General features: G+C 44.9%; 1 protein-coding gene across 2 annotated transcripts in view; it reads right to left on the reverse strand.

The window, feature by feature from the left end:
• Positions 1-19,059, reverse strand: part of LOC146820926 (zinc finger protein PLAGL1-like) — a 517,626-nt gene that overhangs the window by 117,638 nt on the left and 380,929 nt on the right. Inside the window, exon 3 of one of the 2 annotated variants that reach the window (XM_085611798.1) lies at positions 3,326-3,438. The exons of the other annotated variant lie outside the window; for it this stretch is intronic. Coding sequence (XP_085467924.1) covers positions 3,326-3,438 — 113 coding nt within the window. The remainder of the gene's footprint in view (positions 1-3,325; positions 3,439-19,059) is intronic. 2 annotated transcript variants of the gene reach the window in all.

Here is a 19,059-nt window from a genome sequence, read left to right on the forward strand (position 1 = left end):
CTGCCAACAGTCTAACAGACAATGCTCTTGCACTAAAGCTTGTAATGCCCGAAACACCCTGGGCTTTTTCCCAAAGTATGTTTGGTCCGTAGATAGATCAATACTAACCGCTAAATTAATATTGAAATCTCCACAGAGAAACGTAGGGTTGGGATACAGAGCTAATTCAGTATTCAGGTGGTGCAGAACTGCCGGATCGTCTAAATTTGCCCCATACACCGTGCATATTGTATAAGACCTAAGGTTTAAAATTACCTCAACAATCGCCCACCTGCCTGCACCATCTTGACTAGTCCTTCTGCAAGTACAAAGACCTCGTCTTGCCAAGACTGCCACCCCCCTGATCTTAGAAGTTTGGCGAGAGCAGCCAATTAATTCAAATCCAGGTATCCGAAGCATACCCCGCTCATTCCAGGGAATGTGGGTCTCTTGAATACAAATCAAATCCAGCCGAAAAACTGACAAGAATTTTGAGAACAGAGCCCTTTTCCTTCCATTATTTAGCCCACAGATATTCCAGGAAGCTATCCTAATTTTTGCTTGCGGCATTCAATGTAAATACGTATACCTGCACTATGATAATAAGCTTCTAACTTTAAACGACTATCAGCAAATATCTTTTCTGTGTCAAATCCATCAAAAAATACTGAACTACACAAAGCTAAGTTGAACCACAAGCATTTTTTAATACTAAAAATAACCCCCCTCCACCCAAAACACCCCCCCACCCCACCACCCACACCCCCGCCAACCCCTACAAAGGGCAACAGGCCTTAGCCCTTGCGATGGAGGAGCCGGCAAGACTCACACTCCTGAGAGCCATCACCACACTACATGTAGCTAAATACCCCTGTAGTTTACTAGCTCCTGACTTCAACACCCTTTATTGATCTAATACAATAAGCAAAACTGGTGAGGGCCGATAATGGGTCATATAAGAGATTCAAGCATAGACGTTATCAGATTTCAGATTTCATTTAAGAGTCCGGGAAGGGGAGTCTTAAAGAAAAACCAGTATTGATGAACGCCAACCTTTTATCACCACAAATCGAGCCATGCTTTTCCTTATAATGAGTCCAAATAATCCTTAGCTTTCACTTCAGATTGAAAAAACTTAACTTGTCCCTTAAAAATGACCTTGAGCTTTGAAGGGAAAAGCAAAAATGCCTGAGCCCCCTTTGACTGAAAGGGGGTAATTAGTTGGCGGAGGTGCCACCTTCGCTCGACAGTAACAGGACAGAAATCAGGGCGCACAAAAAATTGACACCCCTTGGCCGACCTTTTTCTATCTGGGCGTGCCAGGTCGAAAAGTTTCTCCCTGGCCAGAAAATTATTTAAACAAATGAGGATAGCTCTTGGCTTATCCGAAGCATGGCTAGAACCCCCGTTAGAACCCCCGCTCTGCTTAAATGGATAGCGGTGAGCACGTAACACTTCTGTCCCCCAGTCCCATTGTTGAATCTCTGGGAATGATTCTGTGAATAATTCGACAATGAATCTGCGAGTGTCTGATCCTTCAATCCCTTCAGGAACACCAAGGACCCGGAGGTTGTTCCGACGTGCCCTGTTTTCAAGATCCGTGAGTTTCCATATAATGTCTTCCCGTTGTGACTGGATAGTCGCAGTTAAATTTTTTTGTGAGCTTAAATCGTCCTCTAACGTAGAAATTCTCTCTTCAGCCTCGCCTACCCTTGTGACAATTTCAGTACAGGTTTTTGCGACCCGCCGTATAGAATTTTGGAGGCGACGACAGGCCCCCTGTGTCCGAGCGCTTTCCTGCCTTGACTCTTCCCTGTGGGCCATTATGGATTGATAGATCACTGCCAATGTAATTTCCGTTGGAGGAGATCCTGGGATTGACCCATGGTTAGCAACGTCTATTGAAGGTAGCCCGGGTATAGGGGGATCAATAAATGGGGTCCGTCCAGAAAACGAGTAATCCCAAGTTAGGGAGCCTGCTTCCAAGCGCTCCTGATCTGGGGCTCTTACAGATTTCCGAACTGTTCCCCTAGCTGTGTGTACATGCTCGCTGCTATCCCAGTCCCCCGGGTCACTGGCATCAGACCAGTCCTTGCCTTCTACAAGATCGCCTTCCTCCTCTGAGGACATAGTGTGGTCTGAAAGAGAGTAAAACTTATCTGCAGGATCGGCCTCGACCCGTACAGCCTGGGGGCCATCCAGATTTGAGCTTGCCTCCCCAGCACCACTGAGCGCAATACCATCCGCTGGAACTACAGCTCCCAGAATCCCTTCTGACTGAATGGATCCCACCGAGACCAAAGCAGAAACAGAGGTAGCTGCTGAGGTAGACACAACTAAATGCTTAGGAGCAACACCCTCTGGGGCTGAAAGAACCACGGGAGCAGCAGAAACGTTGGGGCCATTTAAACCATTTGCGACAGGGTTCTTAGCGGTTTTAGCGGTAGTTTTAGTGATCAGCGCTGTTGCCGCCACCGCAGCTGCTCTTTCCCGTCTCCCCCCAGCAATTTGCGGCGTTTTTGGTTGCTCGCCTGCCTTGTGAAACATACTAGGAATAATCCGACCTGGTTTGTGAGTCCCGGTACTGACCGTAGAAACTGCAGCTGCTTCCTCGGCCAAGAGGTTACCTCCGGACGCAACCGCTGACTCCGAGGCTCCATCAGCTGCGGATACAGTCAAAGGCAAAGGCACTTTTGTGAGGCGAGTTGTTGCTGCCGCTGATGTTCCATTACCATCGCCAGCTCCTGTAATTGAGGCGGAGACCAGGGCAGTCCGCCCCTGTGCTTGAGATCTTAGGGTTTTTGGGGGCATTACTCCGATTCTCCGTAGGACGATCCCACCAAATGACGTGACAGAGCCGTGCAGCAGGAACGCAGCGCGAAGCGGCTGGAGGGAGCTTCTATCGAGAAACGTCGTGAGTCGCCACAACATACCGTCCCAGCACAGAGGAATACGACAAGAATCAGGTATGCATCCTAGTGTAGTGATGCTCAGCAGGAGCGAGTCTCAGCCCAGCTCAACCGGCCATCGGTGAGGCCGCCATCTTGCCCCTCCGCTTCACCATGTTCAAGATAACAATTATTTTATATTAATTTGTCATATGATGAAGAATTTTCAGGTGGATGGCACATGTTTCCAAGACACATTTTGTGAAACCGTTCCACCAGGTGCACATTGATATTCTGGCAAGTCAAGAATGAAAGTGCCATGGTCCACATCTTGTCTGAATTATTTTGTCGAAATTGCAATATTTGGTTTGCACGAGAGCAAATAGATGAGAGAATATAAAATGAAAATCGATCATTTTCCAGCATTTAATCTGGAATTTGTTTTTACTGGTCATTACCTGGAAAATCGGTTTGCCTTCCTCACACTGGGCCGGTTCTGTGGATAGGCTGCCAACATATGGACCAAACAGTGTTCGCTTTTGTATTGTCTTTTTAGCAAAAACTCCAAGAACTACAAACAAGAGAAGAAAGTCACACAAAATTACTGCCAAATATCAACACTTGTATTCAAAACCTGAATAGTATTCAGTTTGAAGCTTCATGATAATTACCAATGATTTTTCAGTACTCTGGAACACATTACAATTATTATATCATGCAGGCTCCTCAAAAATGATTTGATCCTATGCGTACTTTAGGAGTTTGGATGTCCTTTCCAAATCCTGCTAAACTGAAAGAGATGTTTAAAGAGAGCCTATTTCTGATTTTCACCAGCTGAGATACAGTCATTGCTGGAGAAATGTCAGTGCTCTCAAAATAAAATAAGGAAGGGCCTGGCAGCTCTCAAATCATAGGGAAATTATAGTGTAAGAAATTAATAAAGGATTACGTTTTTTATGATTTGTCGGTGGTGAACTGTAGAGCTTACTTAAGAGTATGGCGGACATAAATTCTCTGTCAAAACTTAGTGGATATCCTGTCTGCCATATTGCAACAGGGGTGTGGAATTTAATAAAATATCTACTTGTCCATGGGGGGGTTGTTTCATAAATCTACTTGTTCTGTAACAGAAACCACTTGTCTCTGTGGTGCCATGTAGTGCGGCAACAAATTATGGCAGCAATCTCATAATATAAGAGCTCGGATATAGCCTCTCTGATTATGCCAGGGCTCATACCATAGTAGTGTTTGAATACTTGCAATCCCCTTATGTTGCCACGTTTCCGCAGATCTACATACTGGGGCTGAAGGTAGTGGTAAGCAACAGTTCCAGGGTTAGAATGCCCTTTTGAGTCTCTGCAAACCTACTTACTTGCATCTTTTAAGGGTTTTCAACAACTCTTCTCTAATCTTTTCCCATACTGAGAAATGTTGGAAATTTGCTCCAGACAATTGCAGATGTAAACCTTCTTCCAGAGTTGGGAGAAAAGTGGTTGGATGGAAAGTGCACTCGCAAACACTCAGATTTTTGCATGAGCAAATCTACACATGCGTATTTGCTCATGCTAAAATACATTTCACTAATATTTTCTAGAAGTACTATTTCTTGTCCTACTTCTGTAAATTATTGGGAATTCACAAACACATATAGCTGCATAATGCAAGAACATATACCATGGGTGTACTTTTGAGACTTTCTTTAATAATTGGGCCCCTAATTTGGTCTGGCGTTTACCTTGACCTTTTGAGTTTATTAAAATTCTGTCTCTCTCTCTGTATCGGCTGGCTTCACTGGGAGTGACAGCATTCTGTCACTCCCAGTGAAGCCAGCCTTTCACAAGGAGCATATAGGCACACAACGTGGTTTTGTTCAGTGCCAATAACTACTTTGGCAGACCAAAAACAATGTTTACTTTTGCCAATGTTTGTTATAATGGTGAGGGCTTGGCAGCTGCCACACCAATAAGGTTTTACAAAAACCAGGCTAAAATAAGTCACACATCGACAAAACTAAAAAGCTGACCACCAATTTCAGACCTACTGGCTTTGCCAATGCTTGTTTATTTTTGATTCCCATAATCTCTTTGAAACTGGTTACAATAATTTTCCATTATGAATATATTTGGGAAATACTAGCATGAATCAACACATGATGCAAAGGAATGGTACCTGAAATTTTACGGTACTTTAGTGAACTGATTATTTGCCTGGTTTAATTTTTTAATGAACATTTTATTTTGAAAGCAAGGAATCATCAATCTTTCTTTCAAGCTTCTGCAAATATTTACATAAAATCAGAGAGCATTCTGGGGGCATTATACATAGCCTCATTTTGCCAAACTTTGAAAACGTGTGTACACATGTTTATACTGGAACCACTGTCAGTAGAGCAGTCAGAGCTTACAACATTTACTTAGGCCGCTCACCCTAATAATAAAGGCTTTCAATTAATGAACCATAAATACAAGTTTGAACAGCATTAACATATGGACACAAATATTACCTTAACTGCACACAGGGCCCGTCCCTGATCCATAATGTGGAATGGAAAACTGGCAGTTAAAGGGTTTGTGCTGCTGGGGGTTGGGCCTACTTGTGCCAAGGACAAAATACTCATGAAAACTTGTTGCCCTTGCCCCCAAACAATTTGTCCTGGGCGTCAGGCTATAGGAATTCCACATCCCTGCTCTTTGAAACTAGTTACAATAATTTTCCATTGGTAAATACTAGGATGCATCAACACATGTTACTAAATGATACTGCAAAGAAATGGTACCTGAAATTTTACAGTAGTTCAGCTAAATGATTTTTTTCCTGCTTTCATTTTTTATGAACATTTTATTTTGAAATGGTAAGGCAGTGGAGTAGGATTTAAAGAGGTGCCATGACAATTAGCAGCATGCAGGTATCTGGGCCTCCTGGATTTTGGTGGTGGCAGCATGAAGGTAGCACATCTTGACTGAGGGTTGTTGAGGAGGGGGTGTGGTGTCATCCATTGAAAAGGTAGTGGTGAAGTAGACGACGGCTCACAGGCGACTCATGTACAGGTGTACATGGTGTTTATCAGTATGCTATATATGATTTATTTGTAAATTATGGCAGCATGAAGCAAAACAAACGCTGGATTGCTAATGGGCGAAGCTCACCCAAGCAGGAACCACCAAGTGTCTATGGAATCTCTGCCCAGACAACTGTATCTCAAGCAAACTCAAATGTTGCATGGAAAATGATCACTTTTAAGGAACTTTGAGGCAAAAGGACACAGGGCAACCATTCAAGAAATAAACTGGAGGGGGCACATTATTTTGTAACCCAGTCAGTCTTTAGCTAGATTTAAATATCATAATAACGGCTGTTGGGTTGCATTGCTATGTAATCTGTAGAGGCGTAGGGTGATGGGAGGGAGACCATTTTTCTGACTGCTTGGTTTATGTTCCAAATGTTGAGGACAAAGATTTGGGAGTGTAGTTGATAGCCCCTGACCTGGGCCCTTCAGTTTTAAGCCCTGAAGTGACCCGGGCCAAGTGTCAATCAGTGACATCTCATCTCAGAGTGGGGAAGGGTCGGCAGTCTTAGTGACCACATCCCACTCTATGACAAGGTAGGGACTGCCGCCTCTTCTCAATTGCCGATTTAAGGTCAGCAAATGGGACGATTCAGAAGTCGGAACCCTCCTGGAACCTCCAAGGCTTACTTCCAGAGAAACTGTAGAAGGTAAGTGGTATGATTTTATCTAATGTTTGGTGTGATGTGAATGGGTGTGTGTACTTGTATAAACGCGTGGCTGTAAGTGAGCATGCATGTGTACGTGTGTAACCCCCTTTTCCCTGCTGTGCTCTAATTACGTCCGCCACTGACTACCATGTGCTACCTCTTCTGTGCAGAACTCCAGCTAGTAAACATGTTTGTTTTTAAATATACTAAAGCCACTTCTAGTGTTTAAGGCAGTGTCTGAGAGGCTACAGTAAACACTCAGTTCACCAAGGGCAGCACTAATCTTGCACCAACCAAGCATTTAATGCTGCTGCAGCCCTCTCACTGGATGCAGCATAGAGCATCTGTGCAGAACATGCCAGTCAGCTTTAACTTTAGGACCTATGGTTCCATTCTGGGAAGTTAGCAGAAATCTTTTAACATGTTAAACACAAAAAAGTATTTTTTACTAGTAGAACATTTTGGCGGGAAAGGAGAAGTAAGAAGTACAACATTTTCAAATAAATACACTGAGCAAACCAAGCAGACAAAAGTAACAAAACATATGTAACTAAGCAAAATGTCTCTAAATGAAGGCAGAAGGTTTTGGAGACTTGTGAGACAATATCCTCAAAGGGAACGAAGGTTCAGCTATTTATAGAGGGATCTTCCTGCTCTATTGAAATATTGTTTCATAGATGTGCTGTGGACAAAGCACAATTAATTAATTGCTCACAAAACGTAACCCTAAAAATGTGTATTCTGTTTTACCACGTCTGTTCCTATTGAGTTCTGCAGGAAATGCCGTTGCAGATTAGCTGGAATAGTACGCGGAGTCAAGAGGTTACAATTTGTTATTGCTTACAGAACAAGAGTTGGCAAAGCCAATAGGTCTCGCCTATGTGAGAGCTGTTGGCTTTGGCTGTGTGTTTTAGTCATGTTATACACCGGCGTAGCTGATGTTCAACATGGCTAAAGCTTAGTGGAGTGGATTGGGGTAGAGTGGAGTGGGGTAGATTGTAGTGGGGTAGAGTGAGGTATGTTGGAGTGGGGTAGAGTGGGGTAGATGAGAGTTGAGTATAGTGGGGTAGATTTGAGTAGTGGGAGGTAGATTGGACAGTAGTGTAGTGGGGTGGAGTGGGGTAGTTTGGAGTTGCATGGGGCAGATTGGTGTGGTGTGCAGTGGGGTAGATTGGAGTGGGGTAGATTGAGGTGGTAGATTGGAGTGGGGTATATTGGAGTGGGTAGATTGGAGTGGGGTAGGGTAGATTGGAGTGGAGTGAGGTGGGGTACATTGGGGTGAATTAGAGAGGATTGGGGTAGATTGGAGTGTGGCAGATTAGAATGGGGCAGGGTGGGGCAAATTGAATTGGGGCAGATTGAGGTGGAGTGGGGTCGAGTATATTGGGGTGGCTGGAGCAGGGTAGATTGGAGTGGAGTGGGGTAGATTGGACTGTAGTGGGGTAGAGTGCAGTATACTGGAGGGGGTGGGTATACTGGAGAGGAGTGGGGTATACTGGAGAGGAGTGGAGTACACTGGAGTGGATTGGATTGGAATGGAGCAGGTAGATTAGGGTAGATTTTAGTGAAGTGGGGTAGATTGGAGTGGGGTATAATGGAGTGGGGTGGGTAGAGTGGGATAGGGTATACAAAGATTGGGTAGACTGCGATGAAGTGGGGAGGATGGGCTTAGATTCTAATTGAGTAGGGTAGATTGGAGGGAAGAGAGGTAAAGTAGAGAGAAGTCAGGTAGAGTGGAGAGAAGTGGGGTAGATTGGGGTGGAGTGGAGGTAGAATAGGGTGGAGCCGGTTACATAGGGGTAGACTGGAGTGGGGTAGATTAGAATGGAGTGGATAGATTGGAATGGAGTGGGTAAGGTGGAGTGGAGCAGAGTAGAGTGAGGTAGGGTGGAGTGGAATGGGGTGCATTGGGGTGGTGTCGAGTGGGGTGGACGGAAGTGGAGTGAAGTAGATTGGAGTGGGATCAATTGGGGTAGATTGGAGAAGAGTGGCAGAGTGGAGTAGATTCGAGAGGACGGGTTAGCCTGGAGCAGTGGGAGGTAGATTGGAGCATAATGGGGTAGATTGGGGTAGAGTGGAGTTGGGTAGAATGGGGTGAATTGGGATAGGTTTTGGGAAAGTGGAATGGGGTATATTGGGTTAGAGTGGAATGGGGTAGATTGTAGTACAGTGGGGTAGATTGTAGTACAGTGGAGTAGATTGGGTGGATTGCAGTGGGGTAAACTGGCATAGATTGAAGAGGAATGAGGTATATTGGAGTGGAAATTGGAGAGAAGTGGGGCAGATTAGAGTTGGGTAGACTAGAGCAGGGCAGATTGGAGAAGGGTAGAGTATAGTGAGGTATATTAGAAAGGAGTGGGCTGGAATGGGGTAAAGTGCGTTTGATTGGCATAAACTGGAGTGGAATGAGGTAGATTGCGGTGGAGTGGTGTACATTGTGGTAGATTGCTGTGGTCTAACAAAACTTGAGGGGTCCCCCCATGCAAAATACATGGAGGGGCCCCCATGCTCCAGAGCCAGTCAGGAGTTCTCAGGCCTGTGGCCTGCCACCACTGGACAGTGCTATTGGGGACCTGTCGAGCTTGGGGGCCCCCACATTACAGGAGCTTAGGGGGCTATTGTTAAGCCACTGGTAGATTGGAGTGGAATGGGGTTGATTGAGGTAGAGTGGAGTTAGGTGGCGTAGATTGGAGTGATGTGGGGTAGAGTGGAGTTGGTCAGATTGAGTGGGGAAGATTGGAATGAAATAGGGAATATTTTGGGAGAGTGGAGTGGGGTAGACTGGGGTGGAGTGGGGTAGATTAGAGTGGAGTGGAGTAGATTGGAGTAGACTGGAGTGGGGTAGATTGGAATGGAGTGGGTTGATAGAAACAGAGTGGGATAGAGTGGAGAGGGGTGAAGTTGGACAGGATGGGGTGGATTGTGGTAGATTTGAGTGGAGTGAGGTAGATTGGGGATAGACTTGGGTGAAACCATGTAGATAGGGGTAGACTGTAGTGGGGTAGATTTGAATGGAGTGGGTACATTTGAATGGATTGTGGAAATTGGAATGGAGTGGAGTGGAGTGGGGTAGTGTATAGTGGAATAGAGTGGAGTGACGTGGGGTGAACTGGGGTAGATTAGAATGGAGTAGATTGGAATGGGGTAGATTGTGGGAGAGTGGAGTTGGGTAGATTGGGTGGATTGCAGTGCGGTAGATTGGAGAGGAGTGGGGTAGATTGTGGTAGACTACAGCAGGGTAGATTGGGGTGGAGTGGGTTAGATTGGGTTAGATTGGAGTATTTCAGGGGGTGGGGTTCATTGAAGTGGGGTGGGGTAGGCTGGAATGGGGTAGATTGGGTACAGTGGGATGGGGTAGATTGGAGTGGGGTGGACAGGAATGTAGTGGGGTGAAATGGGTAGATAGGAGTAGATTACAGTGGGGTAGGGTAGATTGGAGGGGGTAGATTGGGGTGGTAGATTGTAGTGGGGTAGATTGTAGTGGTGTTGATTGTAGTGGGGAAGATTGGGGTAGTAGATTGGAGTGAGGCAGATTGGAGTGGAATGAGGTAGATTTGAGTGGAGTGATGCAAATTGGAGTGGAGTGAGGTAAATTGGTTTGGAGTAAAGTGGAGTGGGGTAGACTGGAGCGGGTAGAGTGGAGAGGGGTAGAGTGGAGACAGTAGGGGTAGATTGGAGTGGGGTGGAGTAGACTGGAGTGGGGTGGGTGAGGTAGATTGGAGGGAATAGATCAAGGTGGATTGGAGTTTGGTAGACTGGAGTGGGGCAGAGTGGGGTGGGGTAAATTGGAGTGGAGTAGATGGGGTTGTGTACATTGGAATGGGGTAGGGTAAAGTGGACTAGGGTGGATTGGGTGGAGTTGGGTAGATTGGAGCAGGGTGGAGTGCAGTGGGGTGGGGAAGATTAGAGTGGAGTGAGGTAGACTGGAGTTGAATGGGGTAGTGTGAAGTGGGGTAAAGTGGAGAGGGGAGGGGTAGATTGGAGTGGGGTCGAGCAGATTGGAGTGGGGCAGAGTAGAGTGGGCAGGAGTGTGGTGGGGTAGAATAGAGTGGGGTACATTGGGTTAGATTGGCGTGTAGAAGACTGGAGTGGGGTTGAGTGGGTTTGAGTGAGGTAGATTGGGGTGGAGTCTGGTATATTGGGGTGGAATGGGATGGGGTAGATTGGAGTGGTTTGGTGTGTGGTAGATTGAAATGGAGCATGGTAGATTTGATCTGATTGGGGTAGATTGGGATGAAGTGGGGTAGATTGAGATGGAGTGGGGTAAATTGGGTTAGATTATCGTAGAGTGAAGTATACTGGATGGGAGTGAGGTGGGGTAGTTTGGAATATGCTAGAGTGGTGTACAATAGATTGGAGTATGGTAGATTGGAGTAAGGGAGTGGGGCAAATTGGGGTACATTTGATTAGAGTGGATTGGGGTAGATTTGTGTAGAGAGGGATTGATTTGAGTGAAGTAGATTAGGGTGACGTAGAGTAGAGTGGGATGGAGTGGGGTGGATGGGCAGATTGGAGTGGAGAGGGGTAGATTGGGGTGGACTGGAGCGGAATGGGGTAGACTTTGGTGGAGTTTGGTAGATTGAGTGGAGTCCGGTAGACTGGGGCATACTGGAGTGGGGTCGTTTGGAATGGAGTGGGGCAGATTGGAGTGGAGTGAGTTAGTTTGGGGTTGGAGTAGGGTAGATTGCAGTGGGGTAGGGTAGATTGGAGTGGAGTGGGGTGGACTAGAGTGTGGCAGATTGGAATAGAGCAGGTAGATTTGAGTGGGGTGGATTAGAGTGGATTGGGGTGGAGTGGGTTAGATTAAGTTGGATTGGAGTGGAGTGGAATATATTGGAGTGGGATACATTGGAGTGGGGACGATTGAAGTGGGGTGGATTGGAGTGTGGCACATTGCAAAGGAGTGGGGTAGATTTTTCTAGACTTGACAGGAGTAGGGTAGATTGGAGTGGAGTAGATTGGGGTAGAGTGGAGGAGATTGGGTCTATTGCAGTGGGGTAAACTGGGGTGGTGTGGAGTGAGGTAGATTGGAGAGGTGTCTGTAGATTTAAGTGGGGTAGAGAGGGGTATGGTAGCGGGGGATGGGCATGTGGTAGAGTGGAGTCGATTGGAATGGATTGGGATAGAGTGGAGTGGGGTAGATTGGGGTAAATTGAGTGGTGTGGGGTAGCTTGGATTCGAAAGAAGTGGAGTAGAGTGAGGTATATTGGGGTAGAGTGGAGTGGGATATATTGGAGTGTGGTAGATTGGGGACTGAAGCAAAGTGGAGAAGACTGGAATGAAGTGGGGTAGATTGGGATACACTGGAGTAGACTGGAGCAGATTTGAGTGGAGTAGGGTGGAGTGGAGTAGCATAGATTGTGGTAGATTGGAGTGAAGTAGCGTAGAGTAGAGTGGAGTGGAATGACATAGAGTTGCGTGGTGTGTCATATTTTCTTAGAGTAGAATGGTGTGGTGTGAAATGCCATGTTATACAGTGGAGCTGCGTGACATGGAGAGGATTGTGGTAGAACAGAGTGGGATGTTGTGGAGTGGTGTGGCGTAGAGTGAAGGAGAAAGAAAAGAAAACACCAAGCTCCCTCAGAATACAGAGCCTGACATTTGACTTGCACAGGGGGTTTAGTGTATCTCCCCGAAGTTGAAAAATGCTAGGAAGCCTTTATTATTCTTTTTGGGAATATTTGCTTCATTTGCAGTTAGAAATTCAGAATTTTATCCAACGTGATTTGTTCCACCAAATATTTACACATATTAGTGGTACTCTGTAGGCAGCCGGCAAGTGTTTCGGTCCCTGAAAGGCTGAATAGATGGGGCTTTCTCAAGGTTTTTTATATAGAAGTCATATATATATATATATATATATATATATATATATATATATATATATATATATTATCTACTGGCGGTCGCCAGTAGTTAGTTATAGTTAGGACCGTGTTTCCATAGGAAATCCGCAACATTCTATTTGGAATAACTTTGGCGCCGGTTGACTTATCTTCGTGAAATTTTCAAAACTAATGGGGCGCTCCGCTCAGCTCCTACCCTGAAAGTCTCGGGGTGATTCGTCAAGCGGGGGCTGAGAAAAAAGGGGGGTCCCAAAACGCGTTTTCCCCATGCATTTTCCCATAGGACCTTTAGTCGAAGGTACAGCCCGAACGGCTGAACAGAATTACTTGAAATTTGGCAAAGAGGTAGTCCTCAGGTCAGGCATGTGCCTTTTGCATATATGGTGTCAATCTGTTCAGTAGTTCCTGAGAAAATCAAAAGTAAAATCAGATATATATCTGGGCGGAGCCTAACCACACATCTCACCGTGAGATCTGATTGGCTGTCAGCACTTCATCCAAGAAGTGTTGGCAGCCATCTTGGGACCAATATACATGATAGCACCTCATTAAAAAGCATTGCAGTTAATAGAAGGTTTTAAGACTTTAGTTACATTATAAATCATTTGTTGATGGTACCATACTCATTTTTAGGAATTGTGATGTGTTCTATGGTGATTTTACCATGTGAAAAAGCCTTCTGCTGTGGTATCATGAATCATGTTTGAGAGAAAACTATTGTCTCATGCTTTTCCCACAGACGTTTGGAAGGTGATCTATAAGCTAAACTGAGAGCATATTTTCTGTAAATTCACATTATCTTTCTCAGTCATGTGAGAATGAAGTCTGACATTCTGAGTAAAACATGTACATCCAACAAGGGCAGAGACTGTCAGTTGATTCCTTTGTGTTCTACTGCAGCTTCCCAGAGTGTTCTAAAGAACAACTAGAGCGCTAACAGTCCTACTTATGACAAACTTATAGCACACCTGAAGCCATCTTGGTTGGAATAAAGTGGTAACTCTTAAAACATTTAATTTAAAAAGGAACAAAACGAGGGGGCCCATTTTGCCATAGAAAGTATGATTAGGGCTGCAGAAAGAAAAATTAGGGCACATTTTGAGTGACTTCTCAAATCCTCTTCTATTTCATTAAAAAATTCTGACATGCAGACTGAAACATGCATTTTCAATACCAGCAGCAGACTTCCCTGGGGAGCAGTAGCTTTACTACAGTGATCTAATAAGCAACTAGAGTGATAACATTCAGAATTTATGGCAAATGTGTGACACACCTGAATGCCTTCTTGATGGAATCAAAGTAAAAAACTGAAAGTATTTCCTACTGAGGAGACTGTAGTAAATGAGGAAATTAGGAAACATCATAACAAATAAGTCTCCCAAAATGGCCACCAGAGACAAAAGAGCTCAAATGTAGCCCAAATTTCACCCAGATGTAGCCCAAGTATAGCCCAATGACAGAATGTCCCAGAGTGTTCTAACGAACAACTAGAGCGCTAATAGTCTTACTTATGACAAAAGTATGGCACACCTGAAGCCATCTTGATTGGAATAAAGTGGTAACACTTAAAACATTTAATTTACAAAGGAACAAAATGAGGGGCTTCATTTTGCCATAGAAATTATGATTGGTGCTGCAGAAAGAAAAATTAGGGCACATTTTGACTTCTCAAACCCTCTTCTATTTCATAAAAAAATTCTGACATGCAGACTGAAACATGCACTTTGAATACCAGCAGCAGACTTCCCTGGTGAGCAGTAGTTTTACTACAGTGATCTAATGAGCAACTAGAGTGCTAACATTCAGAATTTATGGCAAATGTGTGACACATCTGAATGCCTTCTTGATGCAACCAAAGTAAAAAACTGAAAGTATTTCCTACTGAGGAGACTGCAGGAAATTAGGAAACTTCATAACAAATAAATCTCCCAAGATGGCCACCAGAGACAAAAGAGCCCAAATATAGCCCAAATATCACCCAGATGTAGCCCAAGTATAGCCCAATGACAGAATGTCCCAGAGTGTTCTAGCGAACAACTAGAGCGCTAACAGTCTTACTTATGACAAAATAATGGCACACCTGAAGCCATCTTGATTGGAATAAAGTGGTAACACTTAAAACATTTAATTTACAAAAGAACAAAATGAGGGGGTTCATTTTGCCATAGAATTTATGATTAGTTCTGCAGAAAGAAAAATCAGGGCACATTTTGACTTCTCAAATCCTCCTCTATTTCATAAACAAATTCTGACATGCAGACTGAAACATGCACTTTGAATACCAGCAGCAGACTTCCCTGGTGAGCAGTAGTTTTACTACACTGATCTAATGAGCAACTAGAGTGCTAACATTCAGAATTTATGGCAAATGTGTGACACATCTAAATGCCTTCTTGATGGAACCAAAATAAAAAAACTGAAAGTATTCCCACTGAGGAGAATGCAGTAAATAAGGAAATTATGAAACTTCATAACAAATAAATCTCCAAGATGGCCATAAGAGATAAAAGAGCCCAAATGTAGCCCAGATATCACCCAGATGTAGCCCAAGTATAGCCCAATGACAGAATGTCCCAGAGTGTTCTTAAGAACAACTAGAGCGCTTACTGTCTTACTTATGACAAAAGTATGGCACACCTGAAGCCATCTTGATTGGAATTAACTGGTAACACTTAAAACATTTAATTTAAAAAGGAACACAATGACGGGGTTGATTTTGCCATAGAAATTATGATTATGCTGAAGAAAGAAAAATTAGGGCACATTTTGAGTGACTTCTCAAATCCTCTTCTATTTCATAAAAAAAATTCTGATATGCAGACTGAAACATGCACTTTTAATACCAGCAGCAGACTTCCGTGGTGAGCAGTAGCTTTACTACAGTGATCTAATGAGCAACTAGAGTGCTAACATTCAAATGTGTGACATATCTGAATACCTTCTTGATGGAATCAAAGTAACAAAACTGAAAGCATTTCCTACTGAGGAGACTGCAGTAAATGAGGAAATTAGGAAACTTCATAACAAATAAATCTCCCAAGATGGCCACCAGAGACAAAAGAGCCCAAATGCAGCACAAATATCACCCAGATGTAGCCCACATGTAGCCCAATGACAAAAGTGTGCAAAACACTTATTTTTTGTGTATTTGCAGTTTTATATAGTGCAGACTTGTCAGGTATTGGAGTGCTTTACATGAGCATTGGTTACATCACACAAGATCAAATTCATTTTGGTTGTAGACATGGGGAGATTAAATGATTTGACCAGAATCACAGAATGTTGAGCTGAAGCAGAAATTCCAACCTGGTTCCCCAGTTGCAAAGTCTGCAGCTCTGGAAGTAACACCACATCCTCTCCCCTAGGTGCAACATTTAATCAAGTGGTCAACTGGATAAAAAAACATAAAGATTACAAATAATTTAAAAGTTCTTTGTCGCTATTTGAAAACTCAGAAAATATGTCCTCATTTTAGTTTTTTAGACCACTAACCCTAATTTTGATGCAAATAAGACCCTCTCATATATGTAATTTCTAAAGGAAATACTCTAGGTATTACAGTTTTGATTACATCAAGATGACGTCAGGCGTTCCACACTTTTGTAATAAATATAGAATGTTAGCAATCTAGTTGTTCATTGGGATAATGTTGAGAGGCAGAGGCCAGGGGCACGGACTCTGAAAATTGAAGGCAGGTAGGAGAGTGCAGATGCAACAATTTGACCACACTGGGCAGGCAGGAAGGGCACTGGCAGCACAACAGACTATGGAGGGCAGTGGAAAGGGGGGCAGGGGCAACAAACCAACAATACAGGACTGGCAAGAGAGGCTGAGGCAATATAATAGACCATTGTGGGCAGAAGGAAGAGGCAGTGGTAGTACAACCATACATGGCAACAGAACCGTTTCAGCCAGGAAACGTCCAATGTTTTTAAGCTCAAATGGTCTTTATTTGATCTGTCTCCTGTCTACAATCTCCTCTTTTTCAATGTAACTCAAAGGGGAAAATCAATATCCCAGTTTTTTTTCAAAATCTCCCTCTTACCAAGTTCAAAATGTTCGCAAGTATGGTACATTGGATCATGGTAGGCAGGAGGAATTGGGATAGGGACATGGACTTGGATAACAGAGGACAGGAGGGACATGGAGAGGTGCACCAAACTGACCCTACAGGGCAGGCATCAGGGTTTGCAGCAGCACAATACACCACACAGGGCATGCGGGACGGGAGTGCAGCACAACAATCCATAGAAAGCAATAGGGAGGGGACAGGACCATGCACATGGACAACAGAGAACAGAGAGGAAAGAGGCAATGGTAGCTAGCTGACCATAATGGACAGACAGGAGAGAAAGCTGCAGCATAACAGACCATAAAGGGCAGGAGGGACGTATCAGGGGCAATACTATGGAACAGACAAGCCAGGAGGGAGGGAATAGGGGTCTGCACATGGAAACAGAGGGCTGGGGGCAAGGGGGCAGGGCAGGAGCAGCAAGATGACCATGGAGGTCAGGCAGGTTGGGCACTAGAAACAAGACACACCATGGAGAGCAACAATGAGACTATGATGGCATACACACAGACCATGGAGGGAAGGTGGGAGGGGGTCAGGGGCAGCTAGCTGACCACACAGGGAAGGTGGGAGGGGCCATGGCAGCACAGAAGACCATGCATGGCAAGCGGAGGGTTAGTGGCAGCACAATGGCTATGATGGGCAAGAAGGAGGGTGCAGGGGCATGCATAAAGGACCATGGAGGATAGAAGGGAGGGTCAGGACCTGGGCACAGACAAGAGAGTTCAGGGGAAGGGGCCTCACAACAGACTGCATGGGGCAGGCAGGAGGAGCAGTTGCAGCACAACAGACCAGGGAGGGCAGAAGGGTGTGGCAGTAAAATGGACCATGGAGGACAAGAGGAAGGGGATAGGGGCATGGCATGTGGACAGGCAGGGTGGAGGTGGCAGGGACAGGTTACAGTCATCTGACAATGCTAGGCAGGTGGGAGGGGAGTGCAGCTCAACAGAACACTCAGAGTAGATAGGAGTGGCAGGTCCATGGAACATGGTGGGCAAAAAGGATGGAGCAGGGGCATGCACAAAGAGGGCAGGGGGAAGGAGAATAGGGGCCGCAAGCTAAGCACAGAGGCTAAGCAGGAGGTCAATGATGGGCCATAGAATTGGGCAATGGAGGGCAGGAGGAGTGGACTGGTACATCATGCTAAATGGAGGGCAGTGGCAGCACATCAGACCATGCATGGCAGGAAGGAGGAGGCTAGTCCGTGGATTCAGACAACAGAGGATAGGGAGGAGGTGGATGGGACAGCAAGCTAACTGTTCAGAGAAGGTGGGTATTAGGAACTTTATTGTTTTTAAAATGTGTGTCTATGCGAACTACTTAAAATATGAACAAGTATGCAGCATAATCTCACTTTTATTCAGGAAGAAGAGGACGTTTGTGAATGTGACTCCGGGCTCACTTGGCAGAAACACCCCCTGACCCTCCACCCCATCGCAAAATGTAATGCCCGTGAAAAGGGTAGGTGGACACAGTGTTATATAGAACATAGTCCTGGGAGCACGATTGAAAATGAAAACTAGATATAGTATATGGTATAAACTATGCACCAAAAAGTGTGATATAAGATGAACCGGGGCGTGAAATATAATATGCAATACATTGTGCGCAATGACAGATTCATTGGAGAGCGCGAGATAGCACAGGCACTAGCGTGTGCTATGCGATATGCGCCTTGGAGTGTAATATGCACAGGGCAGTGTTGTGTAACCTAATTAGTCTCTAAAGTTGTAATATAAAATATGTGCTGGGGAGTGTAACGTTGCATATGCACTTTGACAAAGATATGGATCCCAGATTGTAATATGTATGGCATAGCACTGTGCGTTATAACATAGGCATCGAGGAAGGCACGTTAGATGGGGCAATATAACCCGTGTGAAGGCAAGTGTGGCATGACAAATTCACGGGGTGGTGTTACAGTGCACATGGGCTAGAGATTGTCATAGCATACGCACTAGGTGGTGGAATACAGCACAGAGGTGTGTGGCACTCGGCGGGCACTGGTGGGTGTAACACAGCATTGGGCTCTGTCAGGAGCGCGCTGTGACTCGCAAGTGATGTTCGTCCCCTTTCCAGAGAGTAAAATAAAAAGTATTACACATCCGGCAGTGGATGTGTGTTTTATTAACCGTGAGGGGGGTTTCTTGCATAGTTTGGTCGAATTTTTGTCGAATCCCCTTTGAATGGCTTGGTGTGCGTGTATATTAAATGTGCCCGTCAATAGCTACCCATGTTTGTATAAATAAACGCAAAGGGTGTCTACTTGGAGAGTACCCACCGGCGGGGGCACCGGGATTAGGTACCGTAGGGCGTCAGACACGTCAGAGCTTCACTAGCGGTGTAAATACATTCCATGTGGATTCATTCTATGCATAGTCGCCTTTTAATATCACGCAAATCGTCATGGTGATAGGTACATACGGTTTGTCCAGCATGTCCTAGGTGTTTCTATAAATATATATTTTTTTTAAATAATAAAAAACAAAGGCCGGCCCCGGGGGATGGGGTCCCCGGGGCCATAAGTGGCCTGAGGAGGGGGGCATCGCAGCCCCCTCCT

The sequence above is a fragment of the Triturus cristatus genome, chromosome 6, assembly GCF_964204655.1.
Source record: "Triturus cristatus chromosome 6, aTriCri1.1, whole genome shotgun sequence".
Taxonomy (NCBI): domain Eukaryota; kingdom Metazoa; phylum Chordata; class Amphibia; order Caudata; family Salamandridae; genus Triturus; species Triturus cristatus.